This window comes from Girardinichthys multiradiatus, chromosome Y (genome assembly GCF_021462225.1).
Source record: "Girardinichthys multiradiatus isolate DD_20200921_A chromosome Y, DD_fGirMul_XY1, whole genome shotgun sequence".
NCBI lineage: Eukaryota > Metazoa > Chordata > Actinopteri > Cyprinodontiformes > Goodeidae > Girardinichthys > Girardinichthys multiradiatus.
In genome coordinates, this window is record NC_061818.1 from 8403652 (window position 1) to 8418955 (window position 15304).

The 15304-nt window shown below is 37.8% G+C and overlaps 1 protein-coding gene across 1 annotated transcript in view; it reads left to right on the forward strand.

Moving 5' to 3' along the window:
* Positions 1 to 15304, forward strand: part of LOC124864868 (glutamate receptor ionotropic, NMDA 2A-like) — a 283980-nt gene that overhangs the window by 186987 nt on the left and 81689 nt on the right. Inside the window, exon 5 of the mRNA XM_047359828.1 lies at positions 10115 to 10229. Within this exon, the coding sequence (XP_047215784.1) occupies positions 10115 to 10229 (115 nt within the window). The remainder of the gene's footprint in view (positions 1 to 10114; positions 10230 to 15304) is intronic.

Sequence of the window (15304 nt, forward strand, 5' to 3'; positions counted from 1 at the left end):
AAAATGTGTGTGAGAGTGTCTGTAGGTGTGTGTGCATTTTGGAAACAAGAGAAATATCTGAGAATGTTCTTTCATGGCAGATTTACAGTGTTCTGTTCACCTTGCCATTTTGAACAGTGTGCCTTAAAAGGGTTTAGCACTTATTTATTAGAGTGTGAGTGTGTGGGTGAAAAAGGCGTGGTGGTACTACTTTGTTCTGACAGGTAATTTCAGTCTCTTGCGGTGATATATGATGGTTAGAACTGTGAGTGTAAACATCCACACACATCCACTCCATGCAAAAGTTGTAGATGTCACTTGAAATGGACCTAAACTAAAAAAAGGCAATGAAACAATCAGTTTTGATTAAAAGGATCAATCTGTGAACAGAAAATGTTTAGCCCATTTGTCCTTTTGAGGTTTGAAGAATTATTATTTTGGAAATGCACATTTATGTCAGTGACATACAACTTATTGTGTTGCTTAAAATGTAACAATTGTTATGGATGTATTTTAATATAGTCAAGTTGGCAACATATATCTTTTTTAATGTAAGTTGAGCTTTGTGACTGTGAATAATACATGTAAAAAAGATGAACTGAATGTTTCATCTAAAAGAATATTGGTATAAATTGCAAAACGGCACTTTTTTATTCTTTATTCCAAATTTTCTGCTGATCAAGCTCACTGGGGAAATAGAGAACACCTACTAATTTTAAAGGTGGTAATAAGGGCCCTCTGTTGAATTATTATAACACAAACATCAGATACAGCAACCTCCAGGGTGGTGACTCAACTAACCTTTGTCAGAAGTAAGGGAATATGTCTATGCTTTAACAGCCCTGTTTATTGTTTGCACTTTCTCACCTTGAAAACAGTAGTTCTCTCTCAGGACACCCGTGTGAGATTATACATTGTAGCTGGCAGGAGAACGTAAGAATAAAAAGCATGATCTGACTGCTTTAAAGAAAAACACACAAACTGAATAATAACAATTATCCCTGCAAACGTAATATACTGTAATTTTAGTTAGAATAATTAACAAACCAAAGCCAACATACAGCAGAATACATGCTACATTTAGTAGTAGTTTCATAAATTGTGTAGAATAATATTATTTCATATACATGTAGATGTATAAACACATGAAATCAACTGGTTAATTAGTTGCTTTTGGCAGTTAAGAGATATGCAGCTCGCTGCTTGAAAAGTAATGTCTAAAACAGCATTACACTAATAAGAGTGATGTGTGGCACTCCTTTAGTTTCCACATCAAGACTGAATAATTGTTTTTATGGCATCCAGAACTTCTTTAAAACAGATACATTTGTCTTGTGAATGTGTAGGAGCCTTCTTTCAACCATCGGACCAGTAGTGCACAGCAACAGATGTGGGAGGGGCAAAACTAAATAAATCTATGCTACCTACAGCCAGAGAATGCTCTGGTGCTTTGTGTGGCAACTCAATAAAAGGACTTCAGATCCTAAATGGACTGAACTTATATAGCAAAGACAGTAAATGTTGGATTAAAACATCAAGATAAGCTATAAGTGTTTACCCTGCCAAAAGAAAAAAATGTTACATAGATGTGGCAAAGATAATTTCATTCCATCTAAACAAGATTAGCTATCCTAAAATGTGGCTGAGAAGAAGATGATTCACCTAAAGATGTCTGTTAATGTGTAACCGAGGCTGAAAGGTATTTGGTGTGAACCACTTGGACTAACAAAAGCTGGCTTTCAATGTATTTAATTAGGCTAAATGGGCAATAAAAGAACTGTTTCTAAAGTATTAATGTTAATGTTTCAAGGGTACTACATATCAATGCAACCAAAAGCACATTCTATAGTACAGGAAAGTTAGTAATTATGCATCAAAAGCATAAGTATTTACTGAAGTTACTCAGCTTAAAGTGCTCATAAATCCCTGAACAAGAGCAGGATTTTTGTGCTATAAACCTTGTCAATAGGCAAAGCGGTGGCACAGGGGTAGGGAGTGCGACCCGTGTGTGAAGGCTATAGTCCTTGATGCAGCCGTCATGGGTTCGAGCCCTGGGCTTTGGACCTTTGCTGAAGGTGTTCCCCTCCCTCTCCCCACCCTATTTCCTGTCAGCAACTTACCAAATAAAGGCCACTAATGCCACAAAAATAAATAAATAAATAATAAAACAAAACCTTGTCAATTTATCTAATTGAAAACTTGAGGTATAAACACTCCCACAGAGTTGGGTGTACTTGACTCTGCTGGACGTCCGCTTTGAATCTGCAAAAGTTAAATTCTTACAACAGTTTACGTGTACTAGGGGTTACACAATAAAGCTCAGTGGGACAATTCTGCTAAGTGGGGAAAAGTTTTCACATTGAACTGTTTTATATGTGACACCAAGCTGAAAAGGACTGCTGGCATCGACACGCTTCTGTGAGCAACTAGCTGCAAATACCTACATTACCACTTCCACTCTCTGTGCTGCACTGACAGGTGTACGGTGGATGCCCAAGTTGGTATAACGGCATTATATGCCACCTTCTTTTATTTTTTTTTGCCAAAGCTACAAGACAAATGATCTCTTCCTCCTTGTCCATTTACGCCATGGCAGAAAGTATAGAAAATGTAGGAAATTGGCACACTTGACAATGAAATCTCAAACGGCCAGGCAAGGTATGCCCAACCCATGGTAGCCTTAAGAATAGCAGTAGATCTTGCATTACTCTAAGGCATTTTTTTGCAAAGTAAGGTTTGTCTTTATTTAGTTGTTTTCAGGTTGTTTTTTCATCTTGTGAAGTAAATGTAAGCTATCATTATCAGTCCCATATATAAAGAGAAATTAATTTATGCTTGGCATTGTCTTTATGGTTTAGACCCCTACTACGAAGTAAGAAAAGTAGTAGTTGTTTAGTTATTGCCCTGTTATATTGACAGCCAGAAAATAAAAATGTTTTGTTAGACTAGCTCAAAACACTGTATTACATATCCAATATGGCTTTTTAAAACTGAGTTGTTTCATTCAAAATTAAATAAATAAATAAATACTGCTATTGAGAAATTATTAATAAATATTCCATGAAATAAATAAATATCCCCATGAAATAAAACAAAATAATTATGTTAAAATAAATTTGCATCTTATTTTATTTAATTCATTTCAAGATTTATTTAATTTACTTAAAGATTTATTTATTTATTTCATAATTTTATTTTGTGACACTTTTATTTTGTAAAGCTACTTTACGTAGATCAGTGACTTTTACTTTTTAACCCGTTTTTCATTTTAAGCTCTTTTTATTTCATGTTCTTATATTCAAATGAGGGGGCGAAGTTTTATCTATGGGGCGGCGCTGGGACAACAGGGCCGAGCTCAATTCGTGGCTGAGGCCGGCAGAAGCATGGCGCTGCCTACCTGAAGACAGCATGCCGGAGGGAGCCAGGGGATTCTGCGAGGAATCCCCAAACTGTTACTTTTAAATGATGATGTCATTATTGGTTATTATTTAATAAACAGCGTTAGACCCATAACATAAGGTGGCTGTATTTACTTGGATGGAAAATAAATAGCACTATGTGTGTGTATGACGTGCTGAAAGGATGACGAAGACTTATTGCACAAACAGCTTCCAGAAAAACAGCGGCAACCGCCGTAACAGGCTTTTACAGCCAGTCTGGCACCTTCTTACCTTCTGGCATCCTCGCAGAATCCCCTGGGTCCCTGCAGCATGCTGTCTTCTAGCAGGAATTACTGAAATACGTAAAGTTGCTTTACAAAATAAAAGTGTCACAAAATAAAACTGCATTATGAAATAAATAAACCTTTAAATAAATTAAATAAATCTTTAAGTAAATTAAATAAATATTGAAAGGAATTAAATAAAATAAGATGCAAATTTATTTTAACATAATTATTTTGTTTTATTTCATGGGGATATTTATTTATTTCATGGAATATTTATTAATAATTTATCTGTAGCAGTATTTACTTATTTATTTAAATTTGAATGAAATGGCTCTCCATAATTTTACACTTAACTTAGATTCTTTAAAATACAGTTTTAGATTTAATAAATTGGTATTCTTTCTGTAAAAAACACAGAATAAATATTATTTTTTAACTGCTTTGGCATTAAAACCCCAATACAAATAAATACGCATAGAAACTAAATGTATGAATTGGTCAGAACTGGGCTGGAATGTCCTGGAGTGATAATGGATTTTGTAAAACACAGTTTGTGATTTGTTAAACCTTCACTTTTCCCATAATTAGTCTCATCTGGTAAACCAAAATCTGTATTGTCTCATCTTGTGAATTGAATATATCCTTATACTCTTATTAAAACCATATAAATCAACTGCTGGCAATAATTTTCCTTAATGGCCAACATTAAGTCATGGTCAGACAGCCAAATAGCATTGCAAACATACGGAAAAGCTATTGATTTTCTTATATTTGAATAGATTCTGTTTTGTTTCTCTCACAGGCATAGAGTGTTCATTCGTGGGCTTCATAGATCTTAGTACACTGACAGTACACATCATTGCTTTGACCACCCCTCGTCTTAACAAGGATAAATGTCTCCATCTCTGACTCATTCTGTCTTGTGCAGATCATCCTATCATCCTTGTAGAAAAAACCCTTGCTTCAGCAGCGCTGTTTCAAATAAAATGCAAACCTCTTATAATGCCAGCCACAACTTGGAATGGGTTTTTATTAGCAGTTCAATTAATTTTTATTTCAACTATTGCAGCTGAGCCTTAAGTAATATTAATGCACTTTACAGATGCAACTAAATCTAACTGTCCATCTAAGCAGATACATTCCAAACAAAGTAAATTCAACTGAGTTAAAATTGAAATGGTTCAGACATATTCCAGTTCGACAATTCAGCATAATAATTTCACATAACATTCTATGAAATGTAGAAAAAGTTGCTAAATATTTAAATATGAAAAACACATTCATCTATAAAAATTAATCAATTGCAATACAGTCACTTGTCATCTGAAGTATTTTTACAAGAAAATGGCTGCATGGGCAAAAATTATCAGTGGAGAAAAATTTGCACAAATTCAGATTTTGTTTTTGGCCATTCTGCTGTCTACTGTTTAATGTGAAGCTTAGTTACTTTTACCCCAGACCGCTCATCTTCCTCCTCACCTTATTGCAATCCATTATACTCCAAAATAAGAAGAAAGGAGCAAGAAATAACCGTGGATATTTTTACCCTAACTCTGTTGCATAGTCCTCCTCCTATCCTGCCATGCCTTCTTTCCATCTCTTTCCCTCAGCCCCATTCATCTTCCGACCCATTCTCATTCCTATGGGTGCTCTATCTCTGCTGTCTCCCCAAGTCTGCACCCTCTTCCTTCCCCCTAAGAAAAAGGAGGTTACAGACACGAAGATGGCTGGACAATGAAAAACTAAATTGGACAATAACTTCAGTGTATGTGGCAGAGCTAACGGAGTGACATGGAGTGTTGTTGAGGTGTGCAAAATAGTTGTCTGTGTTTATGTGTGAGCAGAAATGTTCATCCAGGTTTGATGAGGATCAGTTTGAAGCAAACACTTAAGTCTGTGTCCGTATCCTAGCAACACCCTATCAGTCCACCTGTTCTGTGGGCCTCTGCCAGAAAAGGAGTGCTACATAAGCACTCATAGACAGGCTAAAGGGCTTTATTCTGTCTGTAACGTATTGAATAAAAGCATACAACATTAGTGTATAGTTAAAGTGCCAGGAATGTTAATTCAAGGCTTGATTCTTTTTAGCTACAGACAAAGAATTTAAAGCTTTGATTATTCATGTGTTTATTCATTCATTGTGTGTATGAAAAAAATAACACGAGTGTACTCACTTTTTTAGATGGTTTCAAGATTCAAAGTGGGTTGTTAGAAAAAACGTTGGCACTAATGGTGTCTAAAGCATCCATATTATGTCCAATCAAACAGTAGTGTAATTATTGTGCAACACAGACACCACCTTGTAAAAGTATTCAGAGCCCTTGAACATTTTTAATTTTGTCACAATGCAACCACACACTTCAGTACATCTTATTGGGATTTTATGTACCACAAAGTACTGCATAATTGTGAAGTGCAAGGATAATGACTTTTGATTTTCAAATTATTTTACAAATAAAACAAAGTGTGGTGGTTTGTATTCAGCCCCCCCCCCCCCCCCCCCACTGAAACCCCCAAACTAAAATCCACTACTGAAACTGAAGTCAAAAGTCTCCTGATTAGTAAATGGTCTACTTGTGTGTTATTTGGTCTCAGCATAGAAACAGCTGGTCTGTGGATCTTAGAGGTATGTTTATTTGCATAATGTAGAAAACACTCAATTCTATTCAGTTTAATTCAAAAATACTTTATTAATCCCAAAGGGAAATTAAACCTCTGGAATCAGGTGGTCTGGTAAGATTTAAAAATTGATGTTCAAAGACTCCATCCATCCAATCTGAGTGAGGTTGAGAGGGCCGAATACAAATGGACACCACACTATTCAGATCTGTATTTTTGAAACTTATTTGAAAACCATGTATATTTTCCTTCCACTTCACAATTATACATAATTTTTTATTCATCTATCACATAAAAATTCCAATAAAACATTAAATTGAAAGTTTGTGGTTGTAATGTGACAAAATGTTTAGAAGTTCGGGAGCTTTAAAAAGTTTTGCAAAGCACTGTATGCTTGTTTACAAGTCAATTAAAGAATTTTACTTATAAAATTCATTCAGGTCCTCACCAACAACAATCTAAAGGCACATTTTGGCATGATTTAGCACTAGACAGCATCTCACAGTACTCTAAATCATCACCTCTATCATTATGTTTGTAGCCTAACATTTTCCATGGTTTGTGCTGCTAGAGTGTCAGGTATGGTCTCTCTAAGACAAATACTTATACAACTTAGTAGAATAACAGCGAGTATTAAATTAGAACATGTGTAATGCATACCATTAATACTCTTTGGAGCACTTTTCACAAAATGATTTCTTAATTACTCACTCACAAACTGAACATTATGAATCTAAACGCTGTAAATGTTTAAATTCCACAAGTGTGTCAAAACATTGGGCAAAGAAAAAGAGAGAAAAGTGAACATTCTCCGTTTAACTTAAAAAACAAAATTTGTGACTCTCACTAGCTTGATACTGCACCAAAATCCTTTACACAATGTCCTACATGAAACACCTCAGCTGCTGCATTCCACTGCGGGTTTGTACTGGCACAATGGGCCACTTGCTCCATTTAGAAGTTCGCCCCATCACCCATTCTAAGGATGTAGCAGAGGAGGAAGGAAAAGAGGAGCAAATTCCTCTTTGTTGTACATGAGCACTGACACAAGGGAGTGAGGGAGACGGAGTGAGGCAGGACAGTCATGATTAATGTGGAGCCTGTGTAGACCCAAGAATATCTCCCTACTGCCCTCCATCTTAGCTAATGTGACCTGCCATATGGGTCAACCATTACATTCTGTGTGTTTGTGCTTATGTGTTATGTCTTAGGACTAATGATGGCTTTAGGTAATCTACAGTATGGAGATAAAAGTCAACTGATTCAAACTTGTCAGTTTTATGTCAATTATGTTTTGTTGACCAGTAGGTTATAATCAGCAACCAGTAGGTTGCAATCAGAACAAAAGTCCTTGTGGAAGAATAAATTAAACAGAAAACATTCTGGGTAAAATAACCAAAAAAAATAGATGTTATACAATCTGCACTGACAAGAATAAAATAATAAAAACTTTTAATTATCAACAAGCCCAACTTCATCAGCACAGTTAAAACATACATCCCATATGTCTTTCTGTTTCACATCCACAGTCTGCCTATTTGTAAGCATGCAATGTAAAGCTACATGTATTTGTCACCATCTGCCACAATACAGACGTCAGTCTCGGGTTCATGCAGTCAGACAAGTGAGTCACTCTCATTCAGAGGAGGGCATCCGCATGTTTTTATTGCTTTTTGTTGAGAGGCAAAAAAAAATTTCAGAGCATAGTAAATGGAAATACAGTAGCATTATCAAGCATTTGCTTGATATAGATTTCTTCAAACTGTTTTTTTTTTACTCTTAAATGGTTCATATCATCAAATGAAACTGTAATAACTGTCAAAGATAACTCAAGTGGACAAAAAGTAGTTTCAAGATTTTATTTTAATTTGTTAAATGGAAAAATGCTTTACAAACCAACCTGGCTCTACATGAAAAAGTAATTGTCCCTTAAACCCAATAACTGGCTGTATTACTCTTGGCAGCAACATCTGTAATCAAGTGTTTGTGATGACTGGCACTTAGTTTTGGCACACTCTCCTTGTTGTTTTAATTTAGCCAGTTTTAAACCAAGAACACTCTATTTAAGGTCATGCCATTAAATCTTAATTGAATTCAAGTTCAGACTTTGATTAGGCCATTCTAGAACCTTCTTTTTTGTGATTCAAGTCCTACTTTATAACCCAAGTTCACTTGAACTTAAGGTGAACTGATGGCAGGCATGGTCCTTCACAATTTTCTGTATAAGACCAAAATATGTGGCTACAACAATTACGGTGAGTTGTCCACGTCTTGAAGAAGCAGAGCAGGGCAGGCACAGACCATTGATGATATCACCATGTTCGACTGTAGATATGTTCTTTTCCTGAAATGCTATTAGTTTTACGCCGTGCACCTATTTCCAAAATGTTTCTGTTATTTATTTATTTATTTTTTTGTCAGCCTAAAGAATATTTTGCAACATATTCAGATGCTTTGCAACAATGAATACAGTCTGATGTCATAATCCTTCTAGGCACAAAATAATTATAACTAAGTGCACTACCTGGTAATGTTCCATCAGGTGAGTCCTAATTGCTTAACAAATTATTCAACTGTGTGATGCTTTTTATTTTACATGAAGCTTAGCACAAATTAATTAAAATTATCATTATCAACTATTGGATGGTCATGATTTAGTAAAACCTTTTCAGGTCAGTCAGTCTCATGATGATGATGTTGAAAGTCAGGCTTAGTAAGCCCACCTGATCAGCCCTGAGAACCTTTCATTCATATTAAGACATGAATAGAGACTTCTTGTGTTAATGTTTTTTCACCCATCATAACCTTTCAGCCAAACTTGAACTTTCTTTAGACAAAGTGAAAATGTTTGTTGTTTAACATTTCTCCTGTAAGGCACATTGTAAAATTCATCAAAACGTCTTAATGTTAAACTAACCTATTGGCATAATTGGGTCTTTGAGTCTCTTCATTTGTTATGGTGGTTTGGTTTTCTGTCTACACCAGTGTTATTTAAAGGTTAAACTTAGTTGAAACAAAATCTAGCATTTGACATTTGTTCATTTTTGCAGTTTATCAAACCAGTTCCAAACTGAGATCTCAAAACTTTATAAGTGCCATTTCATCAGCAGGAATAAAAATAAATGAGTAATTGATACATTAATTACTTAGTCATGCTTTTCTCTGCCCTGTGGCATACAATCTCTGTATTCTACACAACAGCTGGTTGGTCAGAGAAAAATGCAATGTAGCAAACTGTTATTCCCATAATTTGTTTCTTTTAATGCATTTTGGTTGTCCATTGTCTTTAAAAAGATAAAAGATACAAGCCTTAAGTTTTAACCTATAAAATTGATGTAAATTGAAGTGGGGTGTCTGAATATACTACTTTTTGTTACAAATGAGCCTATATAATTAGGATGGCTAATTTTCATATTTGAATGAGTATCCCCGACAACTAGATATGTTGAAAACATTGTCAAATGTGACTGAGTGGCCTGCATAATTTGAATGGGAGGAGCACCTTAATACTCCCTCATGGTGCCAGACCTGGTTACACCCCTATTATCAATGCATATCCATCTCAATCTTATCTGTGACTGGAATTTCTGTAGCAGCTCAAAGCCAAATGCAAAAATGAAAAGTAATTTTGTCAATATCTCACAGTGTTTGTTAAAGTTAAGAAATTTTATTTGTACCGTTTTTGTAGTGTTAGAATTTAATTTATAATATTTGCTTAATACTACGGTACTATTTATTTAATGTCGAATGATGTTTACGCTTTTTTTTTCGCCCCTCTTTCTCCTTTTTTTTTAATTATTTTCATAAACTTCCCCACTGCTCCTAATTCTCTGCTCGTTTTGCTCTCAGGTACATGATGAATGTGACATGGGATGGCAGAGACTTGTCATTCACAGAGGATGGCTACCAGGAAAACCCAAAGCTTGTTGTCATCGTTCTCAATAAAGAGAGAGAGTGGGAAAAGGTAAGTTTAGTATTGTTTGCATAATAAAGTTCTCACATAATGTGGTGTAAAATGGCATCATTATATCTTGGTGGTATCTTTCATTTACGTGCACATTAATAGACTTCAGTTTGAAGTTTTGCATTTTAAGTTATTTGTTAATTTTTCCTGTGCTTTGAAGAAAGCTGGATTTCCTGTTGGATGTCAAATATTCTTTCTTCACCAAACAATTTCTCCCTCCAAACACATTATCTTTCTACTGTTAAAGCTAAAATGTTCTCTATGTATATTTTACAAAAATCCAGTGAGAACATATGTATTATTCTATTGTATTACTTTCATTTCCATATAAAAGCAAAAATCAAAGTGCTCCAGATAGATAGATAAAATGTTTATGAATCAATAGCATGATTTGATAAAGTTTCTTAATCTCATGCTTTACTATGCAGGAGCTATATCTGCACTGATGAAGATTTACTAACCTCACCCTGCTGCATGATTGGAGTTTGATAAATTCAGCTAATCAATATATATGCAAATAGACAAGAAAAAAAACAAGGTGGTGACACCAGGAGAAAGTAAAATACTCTTTACCCAGTTCATAGCACACTAAATTTCACAATGTTCATCCCTGTACATATATGCAGTATATGTATAAATAATGTTGTAAATATACAACAATGTTTCACATTTCATCACATAAAAAGTGTGCTTATAGGCCTCATGTCTCTGACACTATGTCCACTGCTCTTATAAACTTTGGAATTTCAAAAATATGGTGTAATTGTTTTCTTTCTATATTTCCTACATATTGACTCAAACTTAGCCGGGAAGAATGTATTAACATTATATTTAAAAGTTTATAAGAAAATATGTAGTTGATCAGTGACTTCTTTTAAAAAGAGGGGTATGGATTTCTTTAAAGGACTAGTGTGTGGAAGGTAGTTTGATAAATGGGTACTGTAAATGCTATTCTAGATGTTGTAATGGACTTTAAATGGTAGTCATGCATCTTTATACCTACAATGGGCTTCCTCACACTTGCCTAAATATCTTATATTTAATGTCCCAATAATTCATGGTTTAGAATAGGCGAATGGACACGTTTTAGAGTAGTATAGTAGTAGAGGTGTTGATATTGGGAAGAGCCTAATAACAAGAAAGGAAAGATGGACTGTAAATTAGTTTCATGGTTTATATCTCCTCTATCAGATTCTCCAACTTTTTACCATTTTTTAAAATCTTTTCCCTACACTTACTTTTAGTTCTTGAGTCTTTGCTTTTTTGCTTTATAGTTCCCTCATTTCCACATTTTGTCTTCCTCCTTCTTCCTGTCCTCCTTTCCCATTCATTTCTAAGACCAATAATTCATGCACTCTGATGCTGGTCTCTCTTATAGCACCTCAAAGCAGAGTGAATCAAAACCTGAGTTGCCTGTTGGCAAAGGGTCTCCAATCTCTTGTGTGTGCGCAGGTGTATTTTGAACGTTTAACACTGGCAATCCACAGAAAAACCATTAGTGAGACTTGTGTTGCAATCAGTCAGGTTAGTTCATATCTTTCTGTGCATGCTTTGTGTACACCAAGTTGCAGTGTTCTACAATCTTTTAGAGCAGCTTTGTCATATTTCATGCTGACAAACACACAACCCTTTGTTAGTGTCCCAAGAACAAGTAGTGAGTTGTAAACAGAGATTCTATGAAATTGATCAGCGCCACTTCTCTGTGCTGTAGAAAATTACTCTGAAATCCAAAGAGAGACACCAACACCCAAAGTGGAAGCATAATTGGGAGCTTTTTCTCTCAACCCTGTGCTGCCATCCCACCCATACACCAGACATCAGTGACAAAAAGTGACTTACATGATGATCAAGAGGAAATACATTCTTTACACGGACTAAAATTTCGATATGCACTAAAAATATAAACTGTGTTCCCTTTGGGGGCAAGGTGCATAGAGAGGGAGAGGAGAGCAATACAGCATAATAAGGAGAGGAACCAAGATAAAGAGTATAGTTTAGGTAGTGAGAGGAAATGAGTGAGAGAATGACACAGCCAATGAAATAGCAACCACAGTGAAACAACAGCTAAGTGGATAAAAAGACAGATAGGAAGGTAGTTACAAGGATGTGCAAGATCTGTCTTTCAACCCCTACAGGTGTTCAGCACTCACGTGTTTGAAGCATCCACATGTGCTTCTCTCTGCAACATACTACTGTTGCTGTTAGAACTTATTGATATGTTCAGGGAGATCTAACATAATCTCCATACATTAAAATACTAAAAACGTGATTGAAGCTCTAGGGCCACTTTTTTGGGCACACCTTGCTAACACTGTGTTGAGCTTCTGTTTGCAGCTTAATTATTCATAGAATAGAGTCAAAAATGAGTCAGAAACATTCCTCATAAATTGTGGACCATGCTGGCATAATATCATCATGCAATTTATGCAGATTTCTGAAGTCTCCTGTTCCGCCACATCAAAAAAGGTTCTCTATTAGACTGAGATCTGGTGACTGTGGGTTACCTTGGGTTTGAGCTGTTGTTGCCTTTCTTACGTCTCGAACCAGTCTGCATATTCTCCTCTGATCAGTAATGAATCTTCCTCCACAAAACTGCTGCTCACTGGATACCTTCTTTTTCCGGACCATTCCCAAAACTCAGAGATGGTTGTGAATGAAGCTTCTTAAATACTCAGACAAACCGCTCTGGCCCCAACAACCATGTTCAAAGTCACTTAAATTACTATGCATTCCAATTCTGAGGTTTGACTTTCACTTCAGTAAGTCATCTTTGTCATGTTTGGCTGTCTGAATCCACTGAAATGTTGTAATACAAGTTATTGTCTCTCTAACACAGGTCTACCTAATGAAGTGACCAGTTAATGTATTTTCCTAACATTAAAATGTCTTAGATTATGGATGTGTAACTGTGATTTGTTGATGTCTTACATCAAGTCATCTATATTAAGTAAATGTATAATTTATGATGCCCACTGGATATTGCATGTGTATTGGAATGATGGGATTTTTTATAGAGTGCAACTATAGAAAGACTGAATAACCTACTTTTTGCCATGTCTTTCTTTTATTCATTTTTTATTACTAAGTGATCGCCTGATAATATTCTAAATAATTATTGACTGAATTAATCAAAAATAAAGTTTAAGGTCTGCCATGCTGCAGACCTTAAATCTTTATCAGTGGAGACAAAACATGGCATGAGATAAAATGTTCTTATTAAGTCACTGCCTCAACATTTCTGTGTCATTTGAGTATTTTCTAGCAGTGGTGTCTACGTGGGGTATGGCTGTTTACCTATGCCAGAGAAAGTCTTCGTTAGCACTCGTGGCATTTCTAAAACAAACATTATCCTTAAGAAAACTTTATGAAAGCAGGGGAAGTTCATGGTGATTAACTCCAGTGATGAGATTGATTTACAGTACGGCTTTTATCACTAATCACTGACTGGGAGGATTACGTGTGAAAAGGGCCTTATATCATCTTAAAACTCGTACTCGTACTGGTACTCGTACTCGTACTCGTCGTCTTCTGCTTTATCCTGGACCGGGTCGCGGGGGCAGCAGACTCAGCAGAGTCTGGGGAGAGGGACGTCTGAGTCCCTCTCCCCAGACACCTCCTCCAGCTCCTCCGGGGGGAGCCCAAGATGTTCCCAGGCCAGCCGAGAGACATAGTCCCTCCGGCCGTCCCCTGGGCCTCCTCCCGGTGGGACGTGCCTGGAACACCTCCCGAGGAAGGCGTCCAGGAGGCATTCGGTATAGATGTGCAAGCCACCTCAACTGGCTCCTCTCGATGTGGAGGAGCAGTGACTCTACTCCGAGCCCCTCCCGGATGGCCGAGCTCCTCACCCTATCTCTAAGGGAGTGCCCGGCCACCCTACGGAGGAAGCTCATTTCAGCCGCTTGTATCCGGGATCTCGTTCTTTCGGTCATGACCCAAAGTTCATGGCCATAGGTGAGGGTAGGAACATAGACCGACCGGTAAATCGAGAGCTTCGCTTCCCGGCTCAGCTCTCTCTTCACCACAACGGACCGGCACAGCGCCCCCATTACTGTGGCAGCCGCACCGATCCGTCTGTCGATCTCCCGCTCCATTCTTCCCTTACTCGTGAACAAGACCCCGAGATACTTAAACTCCTCCACTTGATGCAGGAACTCCCCTCCAACCTGAAGAGGACAAGCCACCCTTTTCCGGTCAAGCCACCCTTTTCCAGTCGAGAACCATGGCCTCGTACTTGGAGGAGCTGATTTTCATCCTTGCCGCTTCACTCTCAGCTGCGAACTGCCCCAGTGCGTGCTGTAGGTCTTGGCTAGAGGGGGGCAGCAGGACCATGTCATCTGCAAAAAGAAGAGACAAAATCCTCTGGTCCCCAAACCAGACCCCCTCTGGCCCTTGGCTACGCCTAGAAATCCTGTCCATAAAAGTTATGAACAGGACCGGTGACAAAGGGCAGCCCTGCCGGAGTCCAACATGCACCGGGAACAGGTCCGACTTAGTGCCGGCAATACGAACCAAACTCCTGCTCCGCTTGTACAGAGACCGGATGGCCCCTAGTAAAGGGCCCCCGATTCCATACTCCTGGAGCACCCCCCACAGGGCATCACGAGGGACACAGTCGAATGCTTTCTCCAGGTCCACAAAACACATGTGGACCGGTTGGGCAAACTCCCATGAACCCTCGAGTACCCTGTAGAGGGTATAGAGCTGGTCCAGTGTTCCACGGCCGGGACAAAAGCCACACTGCTCCTCCTGAAGACGGGGTTTGACTATCGGCCGGACTCTCCTCTCCAATACCCTGGCGTAGGCCTTACCAGGGAGGCTGAGGAGTGTGATCCCCCTGTAGTTGGAACACACCCTCCGGTCACCCTTCTTATGTAGGGGGACCAACACCCCAGTCTGCCAATCCAGAGGCACTGTCCCAGTCCGCCACGCAATGTGGAAGAGCCATGTCAACCATGACAGCCCCACAACATCCAAAAACTTGAGGTACTCAGGGCGGATCTCATCCACCCCCGAAGCCCTGCCACCGCGGAGCTTATTAACCACCTCGGTGACTTCTGCCTGTGTGATGAAAGAGT